General features: G+C 37.4%; 1 protein-coding gene across 21 annotated transcripts in view; it reads left to right on the top strand.

Annotated features, from left to right (window-relative positions):
* Positions 1–26,875, top strand: part of BBX (BBX high mobility group box domain containing) — a 276,188-nt gene that overhangs the window by 200,692 nt on the left and 48,621 nt on the right. For all 21 annotated transcript variants that reach the window (XM_033211372.1, XM_033211393.1, XM_033211391.1 and 18 more), the window contains 3 exons: positions 7,574–7,654; positions 11,409–11,483; positions 19,317–19,397. In XM_033211372.1, the coding sequence (XP_033067263.1) occupies positions 7,574–7,654; positions 11,409–11,483; positions 19,317–19,397 (237 nt within the window). The remainder of the gene's footprint in view (positions 1–7,573; positions 7,655–11,408; positions 11,484–19,316; positions 19,398–26,875) is intronic.

Raw genomic sequence — 26,875 nt, 5'->3', positions numbered from 1 at the left:
TCAAGCCACTTTTTTCTTTGCCTTCCATCCCATGAAATGGAGCTACTAATAATACCTGCTTGCCTTCAAATCTCAAGGCTACGTGAAGATTAATTAAATAAAACCTGTAAGGCACTTTTAACTCTCCTGCAAATAATTCTTACAGGTATATAATATTATTGTCATTAGTTAAGTTATTCTAGGCATTTCATATTCAACTTGCAAGTTTAAATTATATCAGACATTTCTCCCGCAGGCTGTAATACGCTTTACCAGCATACATTCTCTCTCTCTCTCACACACACACACACACACACAAACACACACAGAGAGAGAGAGTTCCTTGTCTATTGAAAACTTAGCAGAAATTACAGTTGTAATTTACTGTCTTTATCACCAGGTGCTCAAGAAGGAGACAGTTTTTTAATATCTGGGAGAAATCAGTATGGGAAGTCCAAAGTCAGCAGAGTAGCTGAGTTAGTGTCAGGTTAGTCGAGAAGATGCTAATAGATGATGGCATACCTCCATAAAAGGACTGTAAAGGTCATGTTCTCTGAGAATTGAACAGTGCCGAACTGTGTGCCATCTTTTCTTACATTTAATTACGTGACAAGTGTTTATTGAATGCCTTCTATGTATAAGGCACATCAGGGAACAAACCAGACAGCATGAAGCTGATACTGTTTTAAGGTTCAAGTTTTTAGATATAGCAAATTCTTCACATGATACTTCTAGCTTAAAAGGAAATCACATTGATTTTCATTTGTTCACCATGATCTGCCCATTTTAAAATGTTTAAAGCTTATATATCAAAATTTCTTAAAATCCAAAAATACAGGTTAAATATTGCTTATTCAAAACTCTTGGGACCAGAAGTACTTCACAGTTAACAGTTTTTTGGAGGGTTTTTGGCGGGGGGAATATTTGTATGATCCTCACCTTTTGGGCATCCCAAATCCAAAAAAAATGAAATCTGAAATGCTCTAGTGAGCATTTTCTTTAGCATTATGTTGGCACTCAGAAGGTTTCAGATTTTTTTGAGCATTTCAGATTTTTGGATTAGGGGATACTGAACCTGTAATAAATATATTTTGCCTTGTAAGTTTGTAATATCAATCTGTCACCTCCTCTGGGAAGTCCTTCATGATTATGATTGCTTGAGCCAATTCAATTCCCTCCTTATTCTAATCTCTCATATCCCATATTGTTAGTTTCATACCTTGTAACACTGATTATATTTAGTTTTAGAGTTTATTATAAACTGTATAGTATCTTATATTTAAAAAAATTTCTTATTATATTATATGTAAGTATTGTCTCTGGAAGACTAAGAAAGTTGGGATCAAAAACAATGACAAGGTTTAAACTGCAGCAGGTCTACCCACTTGCCTGGAGAATAGTTGTTATTATATCACAACTAACATGTATTGAACATTTTTTCCAAGGCTCAGTTCTTAAGTGTGTTACATACAAGTAACTTAATCCTTGGAACAATTCTGTGAGTTAAATCTTATTTACCTTATAAGTAAATATTTACCATTAGGTGAGGAAACAGAGGCAGAGAAGGGTAAAGTAACAGCCCATGATGGTGAAGCTACAAAGTGGCAGAACTGGGATTCCAACCCTGGAGGACTAGCTTCAGTCTTCTTGCAGCACACACGGGCCTTGATGATTCCGCCTCTGCCCATCCAGCCTTAGCTCTGGCTACTTCTGCTGCATGGTGACCTGTGCTGCACCCTTACTGAAGCTCATCGCTGCCAGAGCAGGGGCATTTTGTGAGTGCTTTCTGGGGCCAGGCACTGTGTTCACAGTTGACATTGAGTAACTCATTCTCTCAAGAACCCTATGAGGCTGGTTTATTATTTTCCCCATTTTATAAATGAGGAAACTAGGTCAGAGAGGTGAAATAACTTCTCAAAGGTCATAGAATGAGAAATTCATAATAGTAGGATTTAAAGCCACATCATTTTTCATTAAATGATGAGATAGGCAAAATCTGAGACAGAGAAAAGTTGATTTTTACCAATATTTGTGGAATAAAGGAATGATTATGTCCACATCTTAAATGCTGAGTTTTTAACAATTTTAAACAAATACAGATTTAAATAAAATGGAAACTTTTCACTTTCTTTATTCTAATTTCTAACATCCATGAAATGAGGCAATTTATGTTCCTGCTTGTTGGTGTGTTTGAATTAATTAGATATGTGCCTCCTTTAGGCTACTGTATTGGACTATTCCAGAATACTTTAATCCATTGTATTCCAAACTCCTTGCCCCAGTGTCCTACCTGAACCTCATCAAAACTTTTATTCCCTTCCCAAAGTTTTATAGCTTACTTGATTTAAATTCTACCCTGAAAAGGAAATGAGCTCTCTGAGTTTTCTCTTTTCTTGGGTGGCTCCCCCTTTATGTCACTCTTCACTGCCTGTTTTGGCTGGACCTGCCCATCCAGCCAAAGAGCCCAGCCTCTACCATCTGTCCACAGTGGGGCTCAAGCCGAGAGTTGGGTCATTTTACCCAGCTTGATTTACAATCACATACCCTCCATGAGTCCCTAGCCTGCACTGATGAAACTGAGTATCCTCCTTAGGCTCTCAGAGATGAAGGCAAAGGTAGTGTGGAAGGTGGGCAGAAAGAGAGCTGGGCTCAAAAGAGAAGGGTGGAGAGCAGGAAGATAAAGGAGGCATCCTTCACAAGAGAAGTGTGGTTATTGTCAATTAGGTTGTTGTTGGAGAGCACATTGATGTACACTGTTGCATTTTATTCTCACAGTTTCCTGTGAAGAAGGCAATTAGGCAGAGTGGCATTGTATCTACTCTATCAAATGAGGAAACTGAGGCAGGTGATCTGAGTTATCTCAATTGCTACTGCAGTTCTTTTTACAACTGGCCTGGAGTCTGTTCTGGACTTTCATACTAGTGCTCAGCCACACAGATTATAGGAGAACTTGACTCATGGAGTAAAGTCCATACTCCAGCAGCCCCAATGCCCTGAGTGAAACCAAGGATGTGTTCTTCCATTTAGCCAGATGACTCGGCATGTATCCTGCTTGTGGGAGTGCTCAGCTCTGTGCTGCTGTTCGGTTATGCCCGCCATGGCGGCCAGGGACTCTTCTCAGATGTAGTACACCACTCGTGTCAGGCAGCCGAGTGCAGTGCGCTAGTAACCAGCTTCTCCTTTAACTCTCAGATGGAATCGTCTACCCCAAAACCATCTCTTCTCATAAAAGACACCCACCGCCTCCATCCAGACCTCCTTCCATCTCTCAAATTTCCTTTTTAACTTACCTTGGAAACACAGGCATTGTATTTCTGACCCCTTTCCCTCAGTTCTGACTTCTTGCCAGACAGTTACTGAAGCCTGGCAGTTACCATCTTTGATTCAGTTGGGGTCTGACATCTCAGCTGGCTTATTTCCTTAATCTTCCAGTTAGCCTTCTGCCTCCAGTCACCCCCAGCCAGCATCACCCTGCACTCCACTGACAGAATTACCTGACTACACATCTCTCTGACTGCTCAGCTGGCTCCTCATTGCCTCCAGTCCAATTTTCAGACTTCTTCATGTAGAATTCAGATTCTCCCACTATACTCCAATGCATGTATTCTTCAGCCACACTGAGAAAGTCACTTTCGCAAACACACAGGGTTCTTGCCTTCATACTTTTCCACCTCCTGTTACTGCATCATTTCAACACTTGTGAGAGAACTCCTGGTTTTCCTAAGGTATATCTTAGACGTTACCTTTCTTCCTTCCAGCTGTTCCCACGCAGAAGGAAGGCTGCTTCTCCATCCTCCTGTAGACCTTGTAATATTCCACCATTATGCACTTACATTTTTGTATATGATGTTGCTGTCCCCTGCACATGAGTTGCAAGCAACTAAGGGTTAGGCACATTTCCTTTGGTCATCGTTTTATTCCCTAACACCTACTAGATACAAGTAGAATATAAGCTTCTTGAAAGTAGCAGTCTTTGTGGCTGGCATGTCATAGGTATCTATTAAATATTTGTTGAATGAGTGAGTAATCAATAAATGTTTGAATTAGCAAGGGTAGGAATGTATGGCTCAGATACTACCAGTGCAATACCCCTTTTGTTGAGCGTGTGTCCATGCCAGCAGCGCATGGTTGTGGTCTTGTGTCTTGCAAAGTAAGGTCAGGCTCATGATAACAATCTAGCTTTCCAAACTACTCACAGTGCATGTAACTGACTTGATCTTGTTTTGTATCAGGAGGCCAGTTCACATTTTTATGTATTCAATTTCACTATATGAATTGCTCCTGTGAAAAAAATACTACATTATTGAAATTCTTAATTATACTAATCACTCCCCTTCCATGGTTATTGAGAATTATAGCTAAATCAAGGAGAGGATTGAATTTGGGTAAATCAAATGAGTATGTACTTAACAAAAATCCCTTTAGCTATTTCCGTTTTTGGGCGTATAGCAACACCTAGTGGCTTTACCGATTATTTCAGAGATTATTTCTAGAAACAGCTTCTTGGGGTTTTTTTCTCCCTTATTTAACCACTACTTATTTAATATTTTTTCTTTCCTCTTAATTAATGAACAAATGTCTTTGGCCATTTATTTTGTATTTAGACAGTAAACTGGCTCTAGCATAGGAATAGATATTACAAAATTGATGTTTATCCATAAAAAGTGTGCCCCACCTAATAAAAATAAATGAAGTACTTTAAATGCAGATATCAAGATGATATAGCTCAATATTTTAAACATTTCACAACCTCTGGAACCTTCTGAATAATGACATTACTCAAATGGGAGCCTTTTGTGGGAAGTATTCTCTCCCTTTTATATAGGATAGAATTTCTTATTTCTTTATCAAATGCATGTGTAGATCAGTGTATGCACAGATATATACATTTTATGGGATGCCTTGCTTATCAGGTACTCAATAATGAGTTCTTCATGTTTATATTTGCCATGTCATTGAACTGTTTTTATGTTTGAGATTTTAGATCCCCAGAAGAAATATGTCTAACCTGCATCACACAGATTTCTGCCTTCTTAATAAATGATGTATTTTACAATTTTTCTTACCTTGACAACTTAGAATTATGGTTGCAAATAATTATTGCATTGAGCTGATGCCTTCTAGAGAACTTTGGGGGCTATTTCCCTATTCAGTTTGTTTTAGACAGACTCCAGTGCTTTATGAAACATTTGCATCTGTTCTTTACAGCTTTTCTGTCTTCTCCTTCTTTTCTTATCCTGCTGCTGGCATTGTTTCTTTCTTTCCCAGCCCGCTTCTTTTTTCTTTTCTTTGCCTCCCTCTTGGCCCCTTCTAATACCTTGCCTCTATTCTTTTGTGGACTAGAGGGTCAGCTAACCAAGTCGGCTAACTACGTAGCTTAGTGCTAACCCAATTCTCCTGGCTCCTAATTTTGTGCTGTTTCCACTATACTACACTGAAGATGTATGCAAAATCTGTAATGCTTTAAAGTAAGAGTAACTAGGTTTTGAGAGAGGACGTGGTCCACTAGAGCAAAATCCACAGCATTAGTGATTCTATTACTGTTATTTTAGCCATTGGATAGCATTTGTTGTACTCCTGGCCTGGTCACTATATATGTGAGATTCTTCTATTCACATACATAGGGAGAGAATTAAGTTAATCAACAGATATTCATTGTGCCTCCCCTCTTTGTCAGGAGCATGCTAAGCACAAACATGTGTAGACTTATTTGATTGCATGCTAAAAATGACAAACCATGTGCAGGATTATAGATGCCTTCATAATTATGTGTTCAAATAGGAAGTTTTATATGAGACCATCCATCCTAAAGATTTGCAAAGGGTATTAATGAACTTTTAAACTTTCTGAATTGATGTGTTGTTGTGGCCAAATAATCTATAAATAACACTTAAAAGAAAGTTGAATTTTCTTCATGCTGTTAATATGAACTCTAAGCCATAGGGCAATTTACCTTCTCATAAATGGTCACTATTTCTTGTGCATTGTGGGATCTGAAATAAGCATATATGTTATATAGACTTTATGCAGTGTAGCTACTCTAAATAATAATACATTTAATTCCAAATATCTTCTATAGATTTCTATCTTATGCACACCTATTTTATTAAAGCTTTATGAAGACATTTTATAATTTTCAAAAAGTCCTAAGCTTGAATGTAAATAAAGTTTTGATTATTTACCAAATAATCTAGGAGTCACACATAGATTTTTTGATAAAGCAGAGAAGTTGATTTTTAAAAAACACTTCTAAATTTTAAAGATGTATTTTGTTCAGGTATTCTTCCAATAAAGGAGTTCCCAGTTTTTTGTGGCTATAAATTTCAGGATTTGTTGGCCTTCTTTTTAGTTCATTTTGTGTCTCCTTGGTGGGACATTTGGCACAGCATATCAAATAGTGACAATAAGAGAGTCAGGCTTTGCAGCCAGACCACAGGTGGCAAATTAATTAAAGCTTCTGCACCTTCACTAATGTGCTTATCTCTGGGAGAAGGTAACCATTACTCTTTAAAATCCAAAGGTGACAATTAAAATTGCAAATGTTTGCTCCTGCCCCGTGGCCTGTGACGTTGTTAGAGAAACACATCCTCAGTGTCTTAAAAGGGTCAGTGAGAAACTGTTTTGAGGAGCATAATCTGGGTGACTAGTGGCTCTTTCCATAGGATTTACCCGTCAAATATAATCACATGCAGCTATTAAAATTACACTGGAGAAGACTTAGTGATGTAGAAAAATTAATATTAAAGTTTTTTTAAAAAAAGAACATTCCATAACTGCAGTAGAATGTTCTATTTTTGTTTAAAAATTACCTACATGCACAACTGGAAGAATATATTAGAGTATTAACAGGCTTATCTTTGGGAGGTAACATTGTAGGTGATTTTTCTTCATTTTGGTGGTTTTTTTTTTTTCAGATTTTTAACAGTGAACTTGGATTATTTTGTAATCAGAAAACAAGTTATTAAAAAGTATTTGTAACTTCATTTTTTTCTTTAACATGAAAAGTGATTTTTCCCCCTAGACTCTCTAACTTCATTATTCAGGAAAGTGGGCAGGAATCACACTGAATTGGGGTTAAGAGAACTATTGTCAGCTTTCATTAGTTCACTCCACAAATACTTGTTGAGTATCTACATTGCACCCAGGCAGTGTTGGAGATAATGCATTAAGTAAAGCCCCTGGGAGAAGAAGTACAATAAATAAATATTTATATCTTATGGTGATCAGTGTTCAATAAAGACTAAGGGGATTTTTTAGCATTGGGAGGGGAGGTGTCAGTTTCTTCATCTTTGAAAAGTGAGGGGTTTAGATCAGAGGAATAATGAAATCCTTCCCTCTCTAACATTCTGAACCTCCTATGACTTTTGAATAACAGTTGACTACCAAAGCAATTCTCACCTAAATGCAAAAGTGGGTCAATGTTAACATTGAGATAAAAGAGGAAATGTATATCCTGAGAAAAAGACTTGATTAAAAAGTGATGTTTCTGTAACTGTTGTTGATAATAAAGATCAGAAATGAAAATAGAGCATTAAATGTTTACCTAACACAGTAAATAGTACAAAAGAAAATATGATATCTTTCTTTGTTTCAGGTATCCTCTGGCACATGCAGGCCTGATGTTTCAGAATCTCCTGAATTACGTCAGAAGTCACCATTGTTTCAGTTTGCCGAGGTAATATATTACAATTGATACTTAACTAATGAGGAAATTGTAAAGTGGGCTTAAATTGGGGCTGATAACAGTAACTGAAAGCAATGAAGAACTTTACTCAGCTCAACCATAAGTGGGAAAATAGAATCCAATTTTGGAAAAGGTATTTTGGGTCTCTAGAGTTCTTAATTAAGAAATAACTACATTTATGCATTTATAGAAGCTTATCGTTAAAGTCGTACTAAATATTATCAACCTCATTACTAATTTTTACTCATGGATAGTAAGGTTAAGAATATTTTGAATTACTATTAGAATTTAGTAATTTATTGATTGTTTATTTGATAAAACAGAAGACAGAATCAACTCATGGTTATTGGCTATGCAACTAATCTATGCATTTCTTTTTCTTTTCCTTTTTTAGTACGCTTTCATCTTAATTGAAACTTTAGCATGAGGTTGGCAGTTTTCAAAGTCTTCTTTTGTCAGACTTATTCAGCTCAATAGGTCTCTTGACACTGGTTCAAAGAGATGGTGTATAAAAGTACATTATCCTTGATATCAAGTCTAAAGTTTAAGACTGCTCAGAATATCTTAATTTGCTCTAGAACTCAATATGAGCCCTCATTGATAAATTTTTTTCTTAAACTTTAACTCACCTGGTCTTTCCTTGATCATCTGAATTGTCTTTGACCAGACTTTCTTCACCACCGTCATCCTTCCTGGTGTTTGTCCAACTGTTTTACAGTTTTGTACAGGGGGAACATTTTTTATTTTTTATTTATTTATTTATTTATTTATTTTTTTGAGACGGAGTCTCACTCTGTTGCCCAGGCTGGAGTGCAGTGGCCGGATCTCAGCTCACTGCAAGCTCCGCCTCCCGGGTTTACGCCATTCTCCTGCCTCAGCCTCCTGAGTAGCTGGGACTACAGGCGCCCGCCACCACGCCCGGCTAGTTTTTTGTATTTTTTAGTAGAGACGGGGTTTCACTGTGTTAGCCAGGATGGTCTCGATCTCCTGACCTCGTAATCCGCCCGTCTCGGCCTCCCAAAGTGCTGGGATTACAAGCTTGAGCCACCGTGCCCGGCCTATTTTTTATTTTTTTTTTAGAGTCAGAGTCTCACTCTGTCGGCCAGGCTAGAGTGCAGTGGCATGATCATAGCTCATTGTAACCTGGAACTACTGGGCTCAAGGGATCCTCTCGTCTCAGCCTCCTGATAAGTAGGACTGTAGATGCATGCCACCATGCCCAGCTAATTTTTTTTTTTTTTTTAAACAGGGTCTCACTATGTTGTCTAGGCTGTTCTTAAATTATTGATCTCAGGCAATCTTCCCGCCTCAGCCTGTCAGAGTACTGGATTACAGGGCATGAGTCACCACGCTCAGCCTGCACTTTTTTTTTCAGAAGCAGTTATAAACGTATTAAGATTGATCCCAATTTTGAAAGCAGAATGGCTTAAGAGATGATCCTTGAACCTTTAAAGATCTAATGAAACCTCTAAAATTTCACAGGAAATTTTGGATATGTTAGCATGTGTACACTTTTGTGGCTTCTAACAGCATATCTAAGATCCAGAGAGATCCCTGATCCTACTGCTTTTATATAAAAGGTCTCTATCTCCAGGAGCTCCTATGCATTTATTAATTGAAATCCTTATATAAATATTAATTTATAATAACATTCCCCCCCCTTTTTTAGAACTTATGAGATACTTTTTCACAAAATTGGATAGATTATAGCACTGGTTCTATTTTGTTCACTGCCTGATTTAATTCTTAAAGGAATATATTGTATTTAGGTGTAACCTACAATGTTTATATATTTCCCCTTATATACATTGTTTATTTTTTTCTAACTTTTATAAAGGATTGGTAGGGATGAAAAGTAATGTCTGAAATAAGTTGTACTGAGTTTATAATTCCTAAGACTTAAGGAAGATTTCTCTGGGTTCATTTTTGGATTCTGTCATATTTGCACATGGCAGTCACTTGAAATGACAAGATTCATGGTTTGACCAAGAAAATTTATAAAATGTTATCCTTGAATGTCTTCAGAACACTTGGTTAGATCTTACAATGGATAAAATGGTTTATTTCTACCTAGTTTGTTAAATTGGATTTGGTTGATATTTGTTGTTCTTACTGATATTTATTCTAAAAATGCTTATCTGATTAAAAAGCACAGTAGAATGAAATTTTCCTGATGGCTTCAGCAGTGGATACAATTAATTACTCAGTCAGTCTCTCTACTAATTTTTTTTTATTTTTATTTTGAGACGGAATCTTGCTATGTTACCAGGCTAGTCTTGAACTCCTGGGTTCAAGTGATCCACCTAGCCTCCCAAAGTGCTGGGATTACAGATGTGAGTCACACTGTGCCCAGCCTCCTGATTCTTTCTCATTCCTAAACATCACTTTTATACTGTATAACTACGTGGCCTTGTTGTTTTTCTAACCAGTTTAACTAAAATGAAAAAGCAATTTTTGTAATTAAAAAGTTTTGATGAAGGTGGATTTGCTGCTTAGTAAGTAACCTTTGATGGAGTTGTTGGTGAACAGTTACTTGAAGGAAAGACTTGTGGGATTGGGAATGGGCTGAAGTTTATAATGCCCAGGCTTTCTGCTCCTGTGACCCACTTTTACCCTCTTTTATAGCTGAATAAAAGGTTTTTTCACTTTGGAACCAAAATTACTAACTCACCTTGCTCCCAAAATGTCCTTGAAAAGTATTTCCACATGTTCCTCTGAGCAAAGTCAAAGGAAGCTACCATAATTACCAACTGGAAACAAAAGGTCCCCTAGTTGAATCAAGTATAGGGTGGCAGACTCTATTCATTGTCACACACTGACGTGTGTGTGTGCATGTATGTGTGCGTGTGTGTGTGTGCATGTGCATGTGTGTGCACATGTGTGCGTGCATGTGTGCGTGTGTATGCGCATGTGTGCGTGCATGTGTGTACGTGTGTGCGTCCGCGTGTGTATGCGTGCGCGCGCGTGTGGGCGTATGTGTGTGTGCGCGTGCGTGCGTGTTTGTGCGTGTGTGTGCGCGTGTGTGTGTGCGTGTTCGTGTTGGGTGGGAGGATGCAGGAGCTATGAAAGAAGAAAATACTTTTCATATTTAGTAAACCATTTATTGAGTTCTGGTGCCATGCTAGGTAACATCTTTTATGGCTTATTTTTTTTCACCGTAATCCTCTAAAATGCAGATTATTATCATCATCATCAATTTACAGTGGTGAAAAATAACTCTCAAAAAGTTTAGCTGAGCTGGCCAAGGTCATATGGGCAAGTAAGTAGCAGAGCTGAGATTCAGTCTCCCAGATACCCTGACCCGCATCCATATGCTTCACCAATACTGCATCACAGCTGCCTCTAACTAGAGAACAGCTTGGAGGAAGTGGTGCTGGGAAGAGAGTGAGGGAGTGGCTTTACTTGCAGCCTCCAGCTTTTAATAATACACATTTTTTCCTTTTTTTTTAAGTAAAGAAATTTATTTCAACAGGTCTTCTTAACTGCTATTTGATATATACCTGGTACCCTTACCAAAGACATAGCAAATGAGCCATACTCAGTCTTTGTTCTTTGTAATCATCTGTTTTTAGAAACATGGCCTTTGTCTTCTCTTATCAGTTATAATGCTCTTCTAAAGGGATTGGGGGTAATGACTCATTTTTAAATCTTTATCAGTGTCTACAGTTGAAAATATATGGCAGAATCTTATGATCTGATGTGGAAGAATGTCATTGTGCATTAAGAATTGCTTGTTTCCTTTCAGATATCTTCAAGTACATCCCACCCTGATGCTTCTACAAAGCAGTGTCAAACATCTGCCTTGTTTCAGTTTGCAGAGGTATGGCCTTTTTAAAATGCTTTTTGGGCTAAGAAAACTTGTTGAGCTCAGGAATACTGGAATGGAGTTTTTATAATGTATAGTGAACTTTAGGCATGCCTGTTGTCATTATTAACATAATGTACATAACAGAATATTTATTGCTTTTTCTGCTGCCTTTGATGTAATCATAGTCAAATCAGCTCCAGATTTTACACCCATTTTATAAGCATTCATTGAAGAGTTCATTCACAATACCAGTAATGTGTTTATTTCATTTTATCTTGTTTTAAATTTATTTTAAAAGCTTGGAAAAACTGCTGTCAACACGAAGGCCAGAGGGTTTCGATTTATTAAATTTTTCCAGTAGTGAAATTAGATGCTATAATTCATGAATAACTCTCTCACAGTGATTGCAGTGGTGAATACGACCTGTTAAATCAGGTTAAATTAGCTTTCAATGTGATGTAGCTTCAGCCAGTATTTTTATTAGTGTGTAATCCCAGGCTTAGATCAGGTCAGCTTTTGTAAGATCTCAGATTTCTTTGGTTTGTCAGCCGAAGAGAGCACACACCAGAGAGCAACTTTTTTGGTTGGTACGCTGCAGAGACAAATCTGATATTCTTGATTTTGCCACAAAAGCCCTGGCCTCAACCATATGTTCATTTCTAATGAGCACTATGTGGCAAATAATAAAACGTATATAGTTTATGAAAATAAGATGCTATCTGCTTTAGGTCTTTTCTTCTTTTCCTTTTTATCCCAACTAAAAAATGCATATCATAAACCAAGCAATTTTTTATAGGGTTGAGAGAAAATGACAAGCAGGACCGCGCTGTTTAATATTGATGTATTGAATCACTTTGATTCATTTGAATAAAGAATACTGCATAAATGGAATGTAAAATGATATCCTTTTGGCAGAAGAAAACCTACCATCTTACTTTGAAAATGAGAAAAAATTACTTTTGGCTCTTACAAAAAAAAGAAAAAAAGCTGTCTCCTCTTGGGACAACTTGTGTCAACTACTATGACTTTATACCATCGGTTGGCCTGCTTATGTATTAGGCTTCCCTGCCATAGTATTTGTTTAGCTGCTGAGGGCTATTGTATAAAACTGGTAACCAAAATATATAATGTTATTTCATGAAGAAAAATTTGCTTAATTAATCTGAATAAATTAAGATTTTGTTACAATTTTCCATTATAATAAGGAAGCTGTTATTTTCACTGTCTAGGGGAAATAGTTTTGTTAATAATACTTTCTTGCTTTCTTCCAGTTATTGATGCCCATTAATTCTTCAGAGTTAAAAAGGAATTTTGCCATATTGACTAAATTTATTTTTAATGTTGATATCTGAGCCACTTCTATCCAACTTTTCAGAGACTTTTTTTTCAAAGCAGAATTGATTTGCCATGTATTCTGTTTGATTAAATTCTATACTGCATAGCAGGAATATTAGAAAGGTAGTGGCTCATCTTTGACACACCTGATATTTACATATGCATTGACTACCAAGAGTGTCCAGCTTAACTTAAAATACCAGTATGGAATAATGGAATATCTCAGCTGATGCTGGTTCTATCTCTTATCACCGCTCAGCCTATGATTCAGTGTATGATTTTTTTTTTTTTTTTTTTTTTTTTGAGATGGAGTTTTGCCCTTGTTACCCAGGCTAGAGTGCAGTGGTACCATCTCGGCTCCCTGCAACCTTCGCCTCCCAGGTTCAAGCGATTCTCCTGCCTCAGCCTCCTGAGTAGCTGGGATTACAGGTGTCCACCACCACGCCCGGCTAATTTTTATATTTTTAGTTGAGACGGGGTTTCGCCATGTTGGCCAGGCTGGTCACGAACTCCTGACCTCAGGTGTTCTGCCCTCCTTAGCCTCCCAAAGTGCTGGGATTACAGGTGAGGGCCACCATGCCTGGCCATGATTGTTATTTTAGCAACACCATCATCACACTTGTTAGCTCCTGAAGCGCTGGGGACAGCTCTAAGGGACCAGTTTGGTGGTGTAATAGCCACCATCCTGCAGTTCTGCAGGATGAGATTCCATGCCTTTCATAAACTAATTTGTCCTTGCTGCTCAGTACACTAATTCTTGAATGAGATTTGGTCATTGCCTCTTAATTATACTAAGTTTTTTTTTCTAGAGAAGAAAAGAACTTCTTACTCGGAGGAGAGAGTCAGGCAGGGTGGCATTTCCAGAAGTTGCCCCTTTGCTGTACAGCACTCATCTCCTGAGGACTCTTGGGGTTTTTAGCTGTAAAGTGTATGCAGGATTTGAAGAGCCTTTTAAAATTATTAATTTGTAAAATTAATTAGGAGTTGTTTCAAAATATAGGAAGGCATATATGACGGAAAGACCAAAATAAAATGGATGATGTAAAAATATACATGTTCTGCTTTGCCCTGGAATGAGATGCAGTCCCCACAAGTATATAACTTTTCCTGGTTATATTTTGCAACTATTGGTAATAGCGCTAGTTCCTCAGCAAATTAAATTATTGTATCTTTGGCTATTTAGCTGTAAATGTTATATGTCTTTATACAAGAGTATTTCATGGTTCTCAAAGGATAAATAACCTCTGTCTTCACTTTCCTCCTCTAACCCAACAGTACCCTAACTTTCAATCTTTAACATCTTACAATCTGACCGTATTGTCAGATCAATACTAGGCTGGTTTTATTTAAGGCTAAATAAGAGCTAACTAGATGAACTAATACAAATATCTACTAAAATCTGCTATGAGCATGTGTATTGCAATAGAAATAGAATACGCTGTAATTACTCACTGCGATATCCCTAAAGCTCTTAGAATTATTTCACAAAACACCATCACCTTTGAGAAAACCCAAAGACTCTTGAAATTCTTGTTTTAATTAGTCAAAAGCAAAGGTTCTCAAACTTTATAATACATCAGAGTCACCTAGAAGGCTGTTTACACACAGATTGCTGGGCCACACCGCCAAAGCTTCTGACTGATTAAATCTGGTGCTGGGCCTGAGAATTTGCATTTCCAACAAGTTTCCTATTAGAGAACCACAGTTTGAGACCACGGCTCTGTAGTTACATGTTTTTTTAAAAAACCCAAATTATTAAATCATTATTGTTAAGGCACTTATTAATATCTCTGGGACTTCACGGTGGAAGGGTCAAGAGAGGAAGGGATTGATGTATAATAGAAAATTACTGCGTGGAGCACTTTATAGCCCTTCTCTTTTCAGAGGGATTCCTTGTCCTATTATGTACACTTAAAGAGAAGTGAGTGTTTATATAAGCTAGGAAACAATTTATCTTTTAAAAATATTTAGCTTTGTAATATCGTTTTAAGATCAGGCATGCAAAATTCTCAGAAACTATTTCTGTTCATTTTATTTACAAACTCTTATAACACTGGGAAGAAGTTAACTAGATTTTCTCTTGGAAATGGGTTATTTATCATGTAAAATGTTTATCTGAGAAACATACTTTTAACAGTAAACCCGGGTAATTTCTTTAGGTCGAAATGTTTTGTTTTGTTTTCTTTCTTTCATTGAGTCCTGATCTCTTCCTTGCAAGATGAGAAAGATATTTTTCCTTGTTAACCAAATCTGATCATTGAAAAGCTCATTGAAATTAATCTATATGGAACCATGAAACTGAATAAACATATTTATTTGTAGGTGCCTCATAATGTTTACATTTAAGAGGAGAAAAATCAGGATTTTGAAAGAAATACAGAATGCAGGGACAGTTTCCCACTCCCCACCCCCAACTTCAGCTTGTCTCCCATTCCAAGGTGACAGTCATATTTCATCCAGATTCAGCCTGGCCCATCCAAAGTGCCATCTACTCTGTGTTTCCAGGCTCTGATCCATTAAGTTGGTCAGAATGAGTCCTAACTTCATCTTCTGTTTACAGGTAGTGACACATCAGTCACTTTTTAGATCTAGTTTACCAAAGACTAATGACCAAATATAATGTCAGAAAGGAACTGTTGTCTTTAATTATTTAACAGGCTTAAAAGCCATCACCAATACACATATTCTCTGATGTGCTCTGTGGCTGACTCTTACACCTAGAGGATATCTTTGCATTGAAAAATTATATTTACCTTGAAGACACAGAGCTAATCTGGGTGATTTAGATAGATTTGGACTTTAAAATTTCCCTTAGAAGATATTTACTTTGCCTATATAAATATAACTATAATCTCACCAAAATTAAAATATTGTCACCATTGTATATAAGCAGTAGGTATAAATTTAATGCATTTATTTTCATGAGGGAATGCTCAGTTTGTTACACAATATTACAGTCAATTAAAAACACCATATACTTACACTGTGGCTCATGCCTGTAATCCCAGCACTTTGGAAGGCCGAGGCAGGCAGATCACGAGGTCAGAAGATCGAGACCATCCTGGCGAGCACGGTGAAACCCCATCTCTACTAAAAATACAAAAAACATTAGCCAGGCATGGTGGCGGGCGCCTGTAGTCCCAGCTACTCGGGAGGCTGAGGCAGGAGAATGGCGTGAACCTGGGAGGCGGAGCTTGCAGTGAGCCGAGATGACGCCACTGTACTCCAGCCTGGTGACAGAGTGAGATTTTGTCTCAAAAAAAAAAAAAAAAAAAATACACTGTAACTAATCAGTGGATGTATTATGTGTTTTATTGGAAGCACTAATATTTCTTTTTAGATAAGGAAGGTAAGGAAAGGAATGCCTTATTTCCTCTTTGACTCACTTATTCTTTCAACAATTATCAGTCATCTTCTCCCAAACTACAATATTTACAATACCTTTATAATTGAAAAAGACTTCCACTATTGCCTAATTTGATTCTGGTCTTTACCACCTGTTTGTTCACCCACCTCAGACAGCCATAAAATTAGCAATTTAACATCCAGGGTGATCATTTTTCTTAGCACTTTAGCTGTACCTCATGTACTGTCACATCCACCCTGTAGCTAGCCTTTATGGATGAATATTGTTTATCCGAACATCACATAATAGTCAAAAGAGAGACTACAGTGAAATTAACTTATTGGCAAGCCCTATCCAATTTGAGGAAAACAAGAAGCATGCCCATGAACATCCTATGCAGTCTGGCCCACTAGTGCCCTCTACCTATCAACCTAGCAAACACACACTGCCCTCCAGACTGACCAGTCATTGGAAAACAGATGTCAACTATATTGTTCCTATCTGAAAGGATGTATATGTCTCTTAGGCAGAACAGCATGGGCAGGAGTAAACAGTGATGTAACAAATCATTGTTGTACTAGCTGTGCTTGAAATTGAAGCCATCAGCAGAGATGAGAGAGGGCCCTAAGACAAAATACTAAGGGAAAACATTGAAGGGATTATTATGGAAAGAAGAGCCAGCAAAGAAGAACCACGAGGAGTGGCCTGAGACATACGAGGAAAGCAAGGACCCTGCAGTAACGGAAAGGGCAGGAAGGAGTTTTTCTAAAGAAAGACTAGCACTGTCAAATGCTGCAAAGAAATTAAGATAAGGACCAAGCCATGGAAATTAACGTATGCCCTGTTTTCCACGCTTCCTTCCCTCAAATTAAGAAGTTTTTGATTTAACTTTTAGAAATCATACCTCACACTGTGTAATGCCATAAAAATGTTACTGTTAGGAGATTCTGGAAATATTGGACTACTAAAATATGTTGAACCTTCCCCCACACAAGCCTTTTTGGGAATCAGGCTTCCAGCAACCTTGAGCATTTAAAATGCTTCCCTGTACCTGTAAGCAGGTGAAAATCCTCCCAGAGGCAATAAGGAAAACTGTTCTTACTAAACTGAAGGGGACCATTCTCAAGCCTCCTCTCTGACAGCTGTGCTTTAACTCTAAGGGCAGGTAGTGCATCCATGCAGTCAGTCATTCATGTGCCTCTCAGTGTGCCATGCACTGCATTGGGCACAGGATATGTGGGAGTGACATACACAGGGAACGAAAACCTGCAGTGACAAAAGCAACAGCAGAGGGAGCCGGTGGAAGAAGCAGAAAAACAGCATGGGTGTGAAGTGCAGCACTACCCAGCTTGTGGTCCTTCAGTAATTCTTGAGCGTGTCATGGGATTATGTGACAGATTTAATGCTCTCCAAATTACTAAATTTAATAACTATCCACAGACACTGCTACTTTTAATTATCTTCCATTTCAGTGTGTAACTAATTTTTGGAATTGTACTAAAAAGGTATTTATGTTTCAGTGTTAAAGATAAATCATTATTAGTAATAATTGGGCCATTTATTTAGATCATAATATCTCTTCAGCACTGCCCTACACTAGCATCCAACCTAATCTTCACAGCATAATTCCGGGCAGGTATTACTGTTCGTATTTTGAAGGTAAGGTAAATGAGGCTCAAAATCTTATTTGCTTAAGTCCACACAGCAGCAAGTAATGAAAGCTTGCCTGTCTGGCACAAAGGCCATATTCTTTGCGTTGATTCAAGGCACTGGCATTTATGTTCAGTCCTTCATTCCCTGAAGCACTGAGAGCCAGTGGTATTAATGTGTTTGTTTTCTCTTAGTCTCCTGATAAGGTGAGTAATTGAGTTCAACATGTCTAGAAAAGGTAAAAGTAGCATTTATCAGTGAAAATTCGGCAAGAAGAAAATATTCCAAACTTCAGAAAGATTGAGCCCCATAAATTCATCTTCTAAAGAAAAAGTAAATGATAGAGATGAATAGAAAAGCGCTCTGTTAAAACTGATAGCGCCTAGGAGGAACTTCCTTAAGCTAGGCCCTTTTTAGTGGCCTAGGTAGGCCATTATTAAATACATGCTTCTACAAAGACCTGCTATTCCGCAAGTATTCTAGGGAAAATCTCCTCTAGCACAAAGCACCCAGTGTCTCCGGGAGCTAACAACATCATAGAATCACCTGTGGGATCTGTGGTCACCTTTAAGGATATAGTCATAAGCAGGATTACCTACTAAATGGAAATGAGAAATAGCTTTGTTTTTAACTGAGAAAGAATTCAGAATCACAAAGAATCTAAACCTTAGACCATAGCTATCTACTCTTTACAATGACAGAACTTCTCCAGGAAAAGATGCTTTGTAAATGTCTTTAAGAATGTATGTCCTTCTCAGCTCTTATCGAGGCTAGAAATTGGAAATGAAGTTTTTATTAAAAAAATGAGAAAAGGCAGTGCTGTTCATTTTTATCAATGCCCAGCCACTATTTAGCCAAATTTGCAGAAGATTATGTAGTTAATGTTAATGTCGTACATGTTATATACTGCAATACAGCATAAGCCATTAACTGTACAACTCAGATTTGTGATCTTGATTATCAGTCTTTGCATGTACATTAGAGCATACTCTGAAAGCCAGGGTCAGTGTTTTATATAAAACTCTTAGGTTCCTAAGCTGCTGTCATATGGCCTTGCACATATATGTTGGATTCTAAACAAAATTTGTTGACTGACTTGATGCTGTCTTTCCACAGAGATCCCAAATATATTCCTCAAAAAAAAGAAATTGTTTGGTAAATGCAAAATAACTCTAAATCTCTTTTATATTTGACTAGTTGTTAAGTTAGTACTTACATAGAAATTGAAATACTTTTCTCACTTTAAGATTATAGAGTTAAATTTAAAGCCTGGAATATCTAAGACAATATTCTTACTATTAAACAGCCATACCTACTTTTGTTATTATTTTTGAGGTCATTTACTGAAAATGGTTCTCAAAATGATCATCCCAAATGTGACGTGTTTTGTTATTTGGTACATGGGAGCAATGATACTCTCAAAAACTAAGAAAAATTCCTGAATGTGTATGAATGAGAAGCAAAGATTCTGGTATCACAACTAATATTCTCTGTGTGGATTGTCTTTAATATAGATTTCTTCAAACACTTCGCAGTTGGGTGGTGCTGAGCCTGTAAAACGCTGTGGAAAGTCTGCACTCTTTCAACTGGCAGAGGCAAGTTCCTAAGAATATGTAGAGATAAGATCTGCAGAGGTGGAAATCGCAAAATATTCTAACAGTGTGTCCTAAACTGCACCATCTCTCCTGTGACCATAAAACGAGTTACATCTAATTTTCAACAATGAGAGGGTTAACCTTTAATTTAGGAAAACTGAAATTTGCTACTAAGAGTCATTAAGCATTGGAAAAGGTTACCCGGCGATATTGCAAAATTTTTTTCACAGGTAATATTTTAAAATAAGATTACTTCGATTGGCTATGTAAGTCCAGCCTGAACACAAAAGAATAGCTGTAGTTATTTTCCCCTTTTCTGATTCCCATAAACCATCTATAAATCTCCAGAATGCGCTGCTTTTAAATCAGATGGTTGATGTTTGAATTTTTGTTTTCCTGGTGAAGAATTCATATGACATGTTCTAAAATCTGATTTTATAAGATGAATCAGTTGTACATTTGATGTGACATGTGTGTAAAATGCTACTCTTCTATTGGCAAAGTAAAGCTGGTGAGGAACAGAGCCCTTATTGGTGGGGGATGGATTGGGGAGGAAGACGCCAGAAGCACCTGTTGTTAGGGTGGGCAAGGCAGTGGCTTTCTCTGCCAGCCTGTGACTACCCTAACTCAAGGAAACATGCAGAAGAAATGTTTTCAGCACCTGGACATTCTAGTAGCAGTTTTCTCTGTTGGTAAGATAAATTAGGAGGTAGAAAGTAGATGACCAAAAATCTCATACTAGACTTTTTTTTCTTTTCTCTCATTTTTCTGGTTTCCTTTCAGTGAGCTCCCTTTGAGTTCTTTTGTAAATTTTTTGTAGTTTATTTAACTTAATGGGATAACCAATCATATTCTAAAATTTCTAAATTTTATGGTAATTTGTATCATAAAAACTTATGCATTTAAAATATATAATATCTTTAAATTAAGTTTTTAAAGATTACCAGGTCCAAATTAGAAATATAAAAATACAGAGTCCTTAAAAAGTAAAATTAATAAACAATGGAACAAACTAACCCATTGTTGTCTGGCACTACACTGACATGCTTCCTGTGTAGGACAAGTTCAGACCACAATAGAGGGCTACAAGTGACTGGGAAACTCTAAGGAAAACTAATGAAGACAGCAGGGAATAGTTCTAAAAAGAACTGCATGAGTCAGTGCAAAGTACTACTCCAGATACAGCTGAAACAGTGAAGATCTGACAAGAGAGTTCCTTTGGAGTTAGAGTTGTAAACAAATCCTAGTAAAGAGACAGACTGTGAGGTCATGCATTTGTCTAGTAACTCTAAGACTGTATAGATTGTCAAGAGAATTTATTTGAACGAAGTGATTATTTTTCTTGAATAATATGGGTGTATGACCCGTTGCTTGTGCTGGTTATATAATTGCATGTGTATGTATGTGGGCATACATATATACAAAAATACATATGATTTCTTAAATATTAAACAATGCTAACATGTAAAACCAACTTTCAATATGTGATATTTATCTTTAAACAGTTTTTTTGTTAAAAATGTGTGAACCTTTGGGGTACTTTGCTGCATGGGGGGCTGGTAAAGAGTGGATTCGTCTTCTCGTTTTCTTTCTTTGGCGTAGCAGTCATAAAAAAAGGATTCCTTATTAAATCAGAACTCATTAAAAAGAACACTTTTCTAATTTGTAGGGATGCATCCCAAATATGAAACAGATGCTATGGTTTAACAGATGTTTGAATGTTGGTATCATAATTTAACGGGGTAAAATGACTGAAATAAGCCTATTCCAATTATAGCAAATCAGCTTACACTAAGACTGAGTTTCTTATGACATTTGAGCAAAAATATATACTTTTAATAAAACAGAATCCGTAAAAAATAAGAAAACTTTCTTGCATTGTTATTTGCACTGAATCAGTCTGATGTCTTAATACTAATACAGTGTATTTTAGAATAACATTCTAAAGCCTTCCAGTTTCTAATTAAACTTAAATATATGCATAATGGATTAACCAGCATCTCCAAATAATCACCAGTAGATTTATGCTTTCTTAATTTTTTTATTCCATGTGTATTTGATGTTCATTTTTCATTCACAAAATAGAACATTTAATTATCTCTGAAGCATTTTAAGATAAATAAATAAGAAGAAGATATTGAAGATTTTTCCTATTGCCTAGAATTGGTGATGGTGTCTGCAATTTGAAGACACAATCTTAAATTCAGACATTCTAAAGGGAAAGCCACCAAGAAACTACTTCCAGTTTGGGCCACACCCATCTCGGGATTTCTAAAGAGATAACCTAATACAACTATTATCTTATCTAACACTCCAGGAATTCCTCCTCTTATCCCCACTCCAATCTCAAGTCATCCTTTGATAGAGGGTTATCATAGGCTATCCACACATCTGGAATATTTTGCCTTTTCTCTGTGTCCCAGGGAGGAAAGGAGAGAAGTAATTCTCATTCTTTATCTATGTCCCATGTCAAGGGAAGTGAAGGCAGCTCCAAGAGAAGCACTGTTAAAGATTGAGGGAGGTACATGCAAAAGATTTCTTCTTCTTCTTCTTTGGCAAGAAATAAGAAATATTTTAAACATCAATTTATTGCTGGATCCTTTACCTATCTGACCAGGCAAAAAAGAAAACTGAAGGAAGTTGGCAGCATGGAGAGATTCAGAATGGCCTGCTGTACTCTTAGTTGGGCATTATAAAGATGTATGAGTTTCCCAAGGGTCGAGTGGATAAATAGAAAATAGATCCATGTGATCAGGCAAAAGACTGTTGGACAGTAACAGAGAGGGGTTGCATAAGTTAGGCCTGTGACAGTCTCTCACATCAGGGGAGAATATGGTAGAGATGCCTTTGCTCGGGACCCTGTGAGGTGTGCCTGCAAGCAGGAGTGATACTCAACTGGTTTGCCTTCTTTATACTAAAGCACCAAGATGCTTCCTACTGTCAGGAAAAAGCCTGTAACCCAACCATCTGAGTACCCTTCAGCACCTGGAGGGCACATCCCCTCTGATTAGGTGGCCCCCTGCCTGTTAAATGTTTTGAATATCACCCCCGCCTATGACATCCCCTGAGAATGCCATTGAGTCTTGTGTAGAGTTAGCAGAAACAAAGAGAAAAAGAAAAACATAACCATGGGCAGTTAGTTGTACCTCACCCATTCTGTCTTCTATTCTCTAAATGAGAGGTTTTAGGCCTTGTGAAAGAAGGGCCAGGAACGAGCCCCAAACTAACTACTCACCTTTCCCCAACTCCATTCATGTGGGTTGGAGTAAGAGGAGTGAATGAATAGTCCTTCCAAACATGAGGGTCGTTGCTTTCAAGAAATGTCTTCTCCTTAGTGAGAAGTAAGAAATATTTGGGGCATATATTTACTGCTGTGCCCTATACCTGTGTAAGCAGGCAAACAAACAAACAAACAAAATTGGAGGAAATTGGCAGCAGGCACAGAGATACTTGGATTGGCCTGTACTCCCAGCTTTGGCATTGTAAAGACCCACTCCCTGTTTTCCCCCTCCCCGTTCTCCTGGAGCCAGGAGATTTCCTGGGGAAGGTCCTAATTCAGGTGTATGACTGGCATTTTAAACTGGGTAGACTTTTAATAGCTGAAAGTGACCTGAAAATTCTGGGATTTGTTCCACATATTTTTAAGGGTTTTGTCTGAGGTCAGGGAATTGACAAAAATACAATGCTTTATGTTGGGACCTCCACGAAGTTCATACTGTTCAGTTTATTCGTCATTTAAGTTGTGCAGGTACTATAAGGTATTGTGTTTCCTTTCGTTTTGAAATTAATTAGGTCAGGTCATATAAAGAACAGCAAAGCATCCCCACTGGAGATCATTGCGTATTATAGTGGCTGTAGTTGAAGGACACTGAAGAGGGTCAGAGATAGCTGAACCGGTGTACATTTCAGCAAAGAAAAATTCTACCCTTGAAGATCTCTAGTACCAAAATTGTCTAATAAAACAAGTAGAACAGCTTGTTCATTTATTCTCACAATAGTTATTGAGGATGTATTCTGTGCCAATAACAGAGGCAACTGAAGTTATCTGGATGTGTATATACACATATTTTTGGTGCAATGAGAACTAAAACTTGTAAACCTCCTGAGATCAGTGATATAGGAACACGGTACCTCCAAGTGCAGTTTTAGTGTTTTGGAGTGTGACTAGAGGCTGGAACATAAGCCTAAAAGATTGCTGTTCTGCTTCTCACTTTCCTGAAACCATTTTGAATGTTCTTTAAAATACATTATACATTTTTATAGCAGCTCTTTCTACAGATAAATTATGTTATCTAACCTAAGATGATAATGACTGACATTTATAATCTGCTGTGTGTTAGGCACTGGGTACTTTATATGTACTAATGTAATTCTCACAGCTGTCCTCTGAGGTAGCTACTATCATTCTTCTTTTACACATTAGGAAACCAAAAGGTATAGAAGTTATATAACTTGTTTAAGGTCACATGGACAGTAGATGTTAGAGCCTAGATAGGAACCTGGGCAGTCTGTCTCCATAGCCTGCACTCTTAAACACTAGGCTGTTCTTGCGCCTTGTTTTAGATGAATAGAAAAGACTGCAAGTTGCTTGTTGTAGGAGTGTGCACATTATAAAAGTCTCTATGGAAGACAGCTTACTCCTACACATATATGTGTGGCTGAATAAGATGACAGATCATCCAAGAGTGCTGTCAAAGAAATGGAGCTCATATTTTCTTTTTAAAAACTGTCTGTGCTTTTGAAACTGCCAGGATGCATCTTACAACCTTAAGTAAGTGCTTGTTTGGGAATGTGCTTTGGAAGATACTATGGGAATTGTAGGAAATTATGGTGTACAACTCCTGTCCTCAAGGAGCTTATTCTCTAGTTGTAGAGATATAACAATTTAAGGAATAAGAAATCGTGCAAGTGATTTTAAAAGGAATCATTCAATGAAATGATGAAACTCCACTTGAGTGATGAGTGACACACAAAAATGAATGTGTGAAACTAGAGAAGGGAGAAAATATTAGCAGGCATGTTCTGGAGACCAAGCACAGGGGAAAGAACAACAAAGATGGTTTTCAATGAAGGGCTTACTTAGGCATCACTAGAAGCTGAAACTAGCAGTCTCTGGGTGACATCCAACCTGCAGAGATCCTTTGTTTGGCCTATATTTTTTGACCTATATTGTATTTTACAGTTCAATTCATGGCTAATATTTGAAGATTAAAACTTCAAATAAATACAGATTTCTGACTTCTGAAAATTTAGAGGACCTGGAGACATCAAGCTAGCCTCCCTCCATGAGAACAATTGGTCAGAGTTGATTAGTGGTTGCCCTCTTAGATGCTTGTTCTCCAAATGACTGTTCTCTCCTTTCCCTGTTGAGCCCTGAGTCTGAGGTCAACAGTCATTGCCATTATCCACTTAAATTTGCTCACCTCCCTCCTTTATACTTGACCACCGTATGTAGCAGGGATTGTTACTTACACATAATTAAATGGACAGCTGGGGAGATAAAGCAAAGGGATTAAGGCAAGCACAGGAGAAAGGTAGATGGTAACAAGTCTATCAGATTGGCAGGAATAGAGGACTGTGTTTATGGAAGATGAAGGTAAAGTGTAGCTGTGAGTCAGAATTGGGAGAATGTTTAGTGCATAGCAAATAAATATGTACTTGAAAATAATGAGGAGCCATTGAAGATTTGGGATGGGGTTACACAGTGATAAAAGCAGCACTTAGAGAGATCTTCTTGGCAGCTATGTATGGAATGGAGTGGAAAGCCCCTGTGGACATCAGGTATGAGAAGATAAGAAGCGGAATTGAGAGAGCTGACAGTGGGAATGGGAGTCAGAAAGAGATTCCAGGGGTATTCAAGTGAATTGTTTGAGTGAGTCAATGTGAGAGGCAAAGAAAAAGAAGAGTCAAAGATGACGCCAACACTGAACCTGAGTGTTTGACCTTGACCTTGTAGCCCTGCTTCAGGAAGGTTGGTTAGTTGCAAACAAAGAGTAAGCCCTGCTAGTAGAAAAGAAGAGCTGAAAGATGCTGAGGGTAGGGGGAAGAGAAATTCAATAATAGAAGAGTGGAAAGGGAGAAGATAGCTAGCCAAGTAAATAGGAAGCAGAAACCTGCATTCCTGAGAGCACAGATGACAGAGACAGTCACCATAGATCCCTCCACTGTTCCCAGTTATTGGTGGTATTTGATCAATGTATGACTCCATTTAAGATTTCTGTTGTCTTCATATTATTGATATGCATTATCCATCCTATTGTAACCCCCTTAAAGCCCAGAACATCCCACCTCAGCTCCTCCTACACTATCATCATATAAATGAATTCTAATACTTAAAATATATTTAAGGGGACCTTTGTGGTGGGTTTCTTTCCTTATCATTTTATACAAAGTTGTGAGTTGTTTTTAGAAAACTCCTGTTCTAAATCTTTTCGCCTCATCCCCAATTGCACTAGATTATTTTTGGAAGAACAGAAAGTATAGGAATGTACTCAATGACTGCCCTTAACCTCTTTGCGGCAGACTTTAGTAGATGGGCTTATGGAGCAAAGGCCACCTCCACCCCATTCAGAGTCTTCAGAAACAGTACCATTTCTGAGGAAATAGTGAGTAAAGAAAAATATTTCAGTCACCATGTTACCTAGTCCAGTTGTTTCAGCAAACTACAAAACTGTTAAATACACCCAGATTTTAGTGTTGAGAGAAGCTTAGACCAGTGTTCTGTGACCAGTTATCTCTTGTGATAAACGGAATTGAATTTTTTTTAGCAGCAATGCTATTCTCAGAAACCATCAACCAGTGTGTATTTCTCTGGCACAAGCATTCGGGTTTTATTTAATTATAGGGGAAATGCTCATCCTGAAAAACAGTGCTAAAATGCCATCCTAAGGTTATGTCTACACTGTTTTGGCAGATAATAAGCCAGTACAAAATGATTGTAAATATACCTTGGCTGCAAAACATTTGTTTTGTACTAAAAAACAGAGATTTGGAAATGGAAACTTCTTGATTGGTGTCAGTAGGTCTGTTTTCACACTGCCTTGATTTTAATCTAGCCAACTCCTTTATAATAGACAATGAAAGACAACGTATAATTAAGAGCAAAATTATATGGTGCATTTTGGAACTACTTACCATTTCTTAGGACAGGTTGAGCATCTCTAATTTGAAAATTAAAAATCCAAAATGGTGTAGAATCCAAAACTTTGAGTTCTGACATGACCTCACAAGCAGAAAATTTCACACCTGACACCGTTGCTTTTTGATAGTTCAGCGTACACAAACTTTGTTCCATATACAGTTATTTCAAATAGTGTATGAAATTACCTTCAGACTATTCATATACAGTGTATATGAAACATAAATGAATTTTGTGTTCAGACTTGGGTCCTATCCCTAAGATATCTCATTATGTATGTGCAAATATTTCACAATTCTAAACAGTCGAGAATCTGAGACACTTCTAATGCCAAGGTTTT

The sequence above is a fragment of the Trachypithecus francoisi genome, unplaced genomic scaffold, assembly GCF_009764315.1.
Source record: "Trachypithecus francoisi isolate TF-2019V2 unplaced genomic scaffold, Tfra_2.0 Lachesis_group0, whole genome shotgun sequence".
In the NCBI taxonomy this organism is placed as follows: domain Eukaryota; kingdom Metazoa; phylum Chordata; class Mammalia; order Primates; family Cercopithecidae; genus Trachypithecus; species Trachypithecus francoisi.
This window is presented reverse-complemented; position numbering and strand designations above follow the sequence as displayed.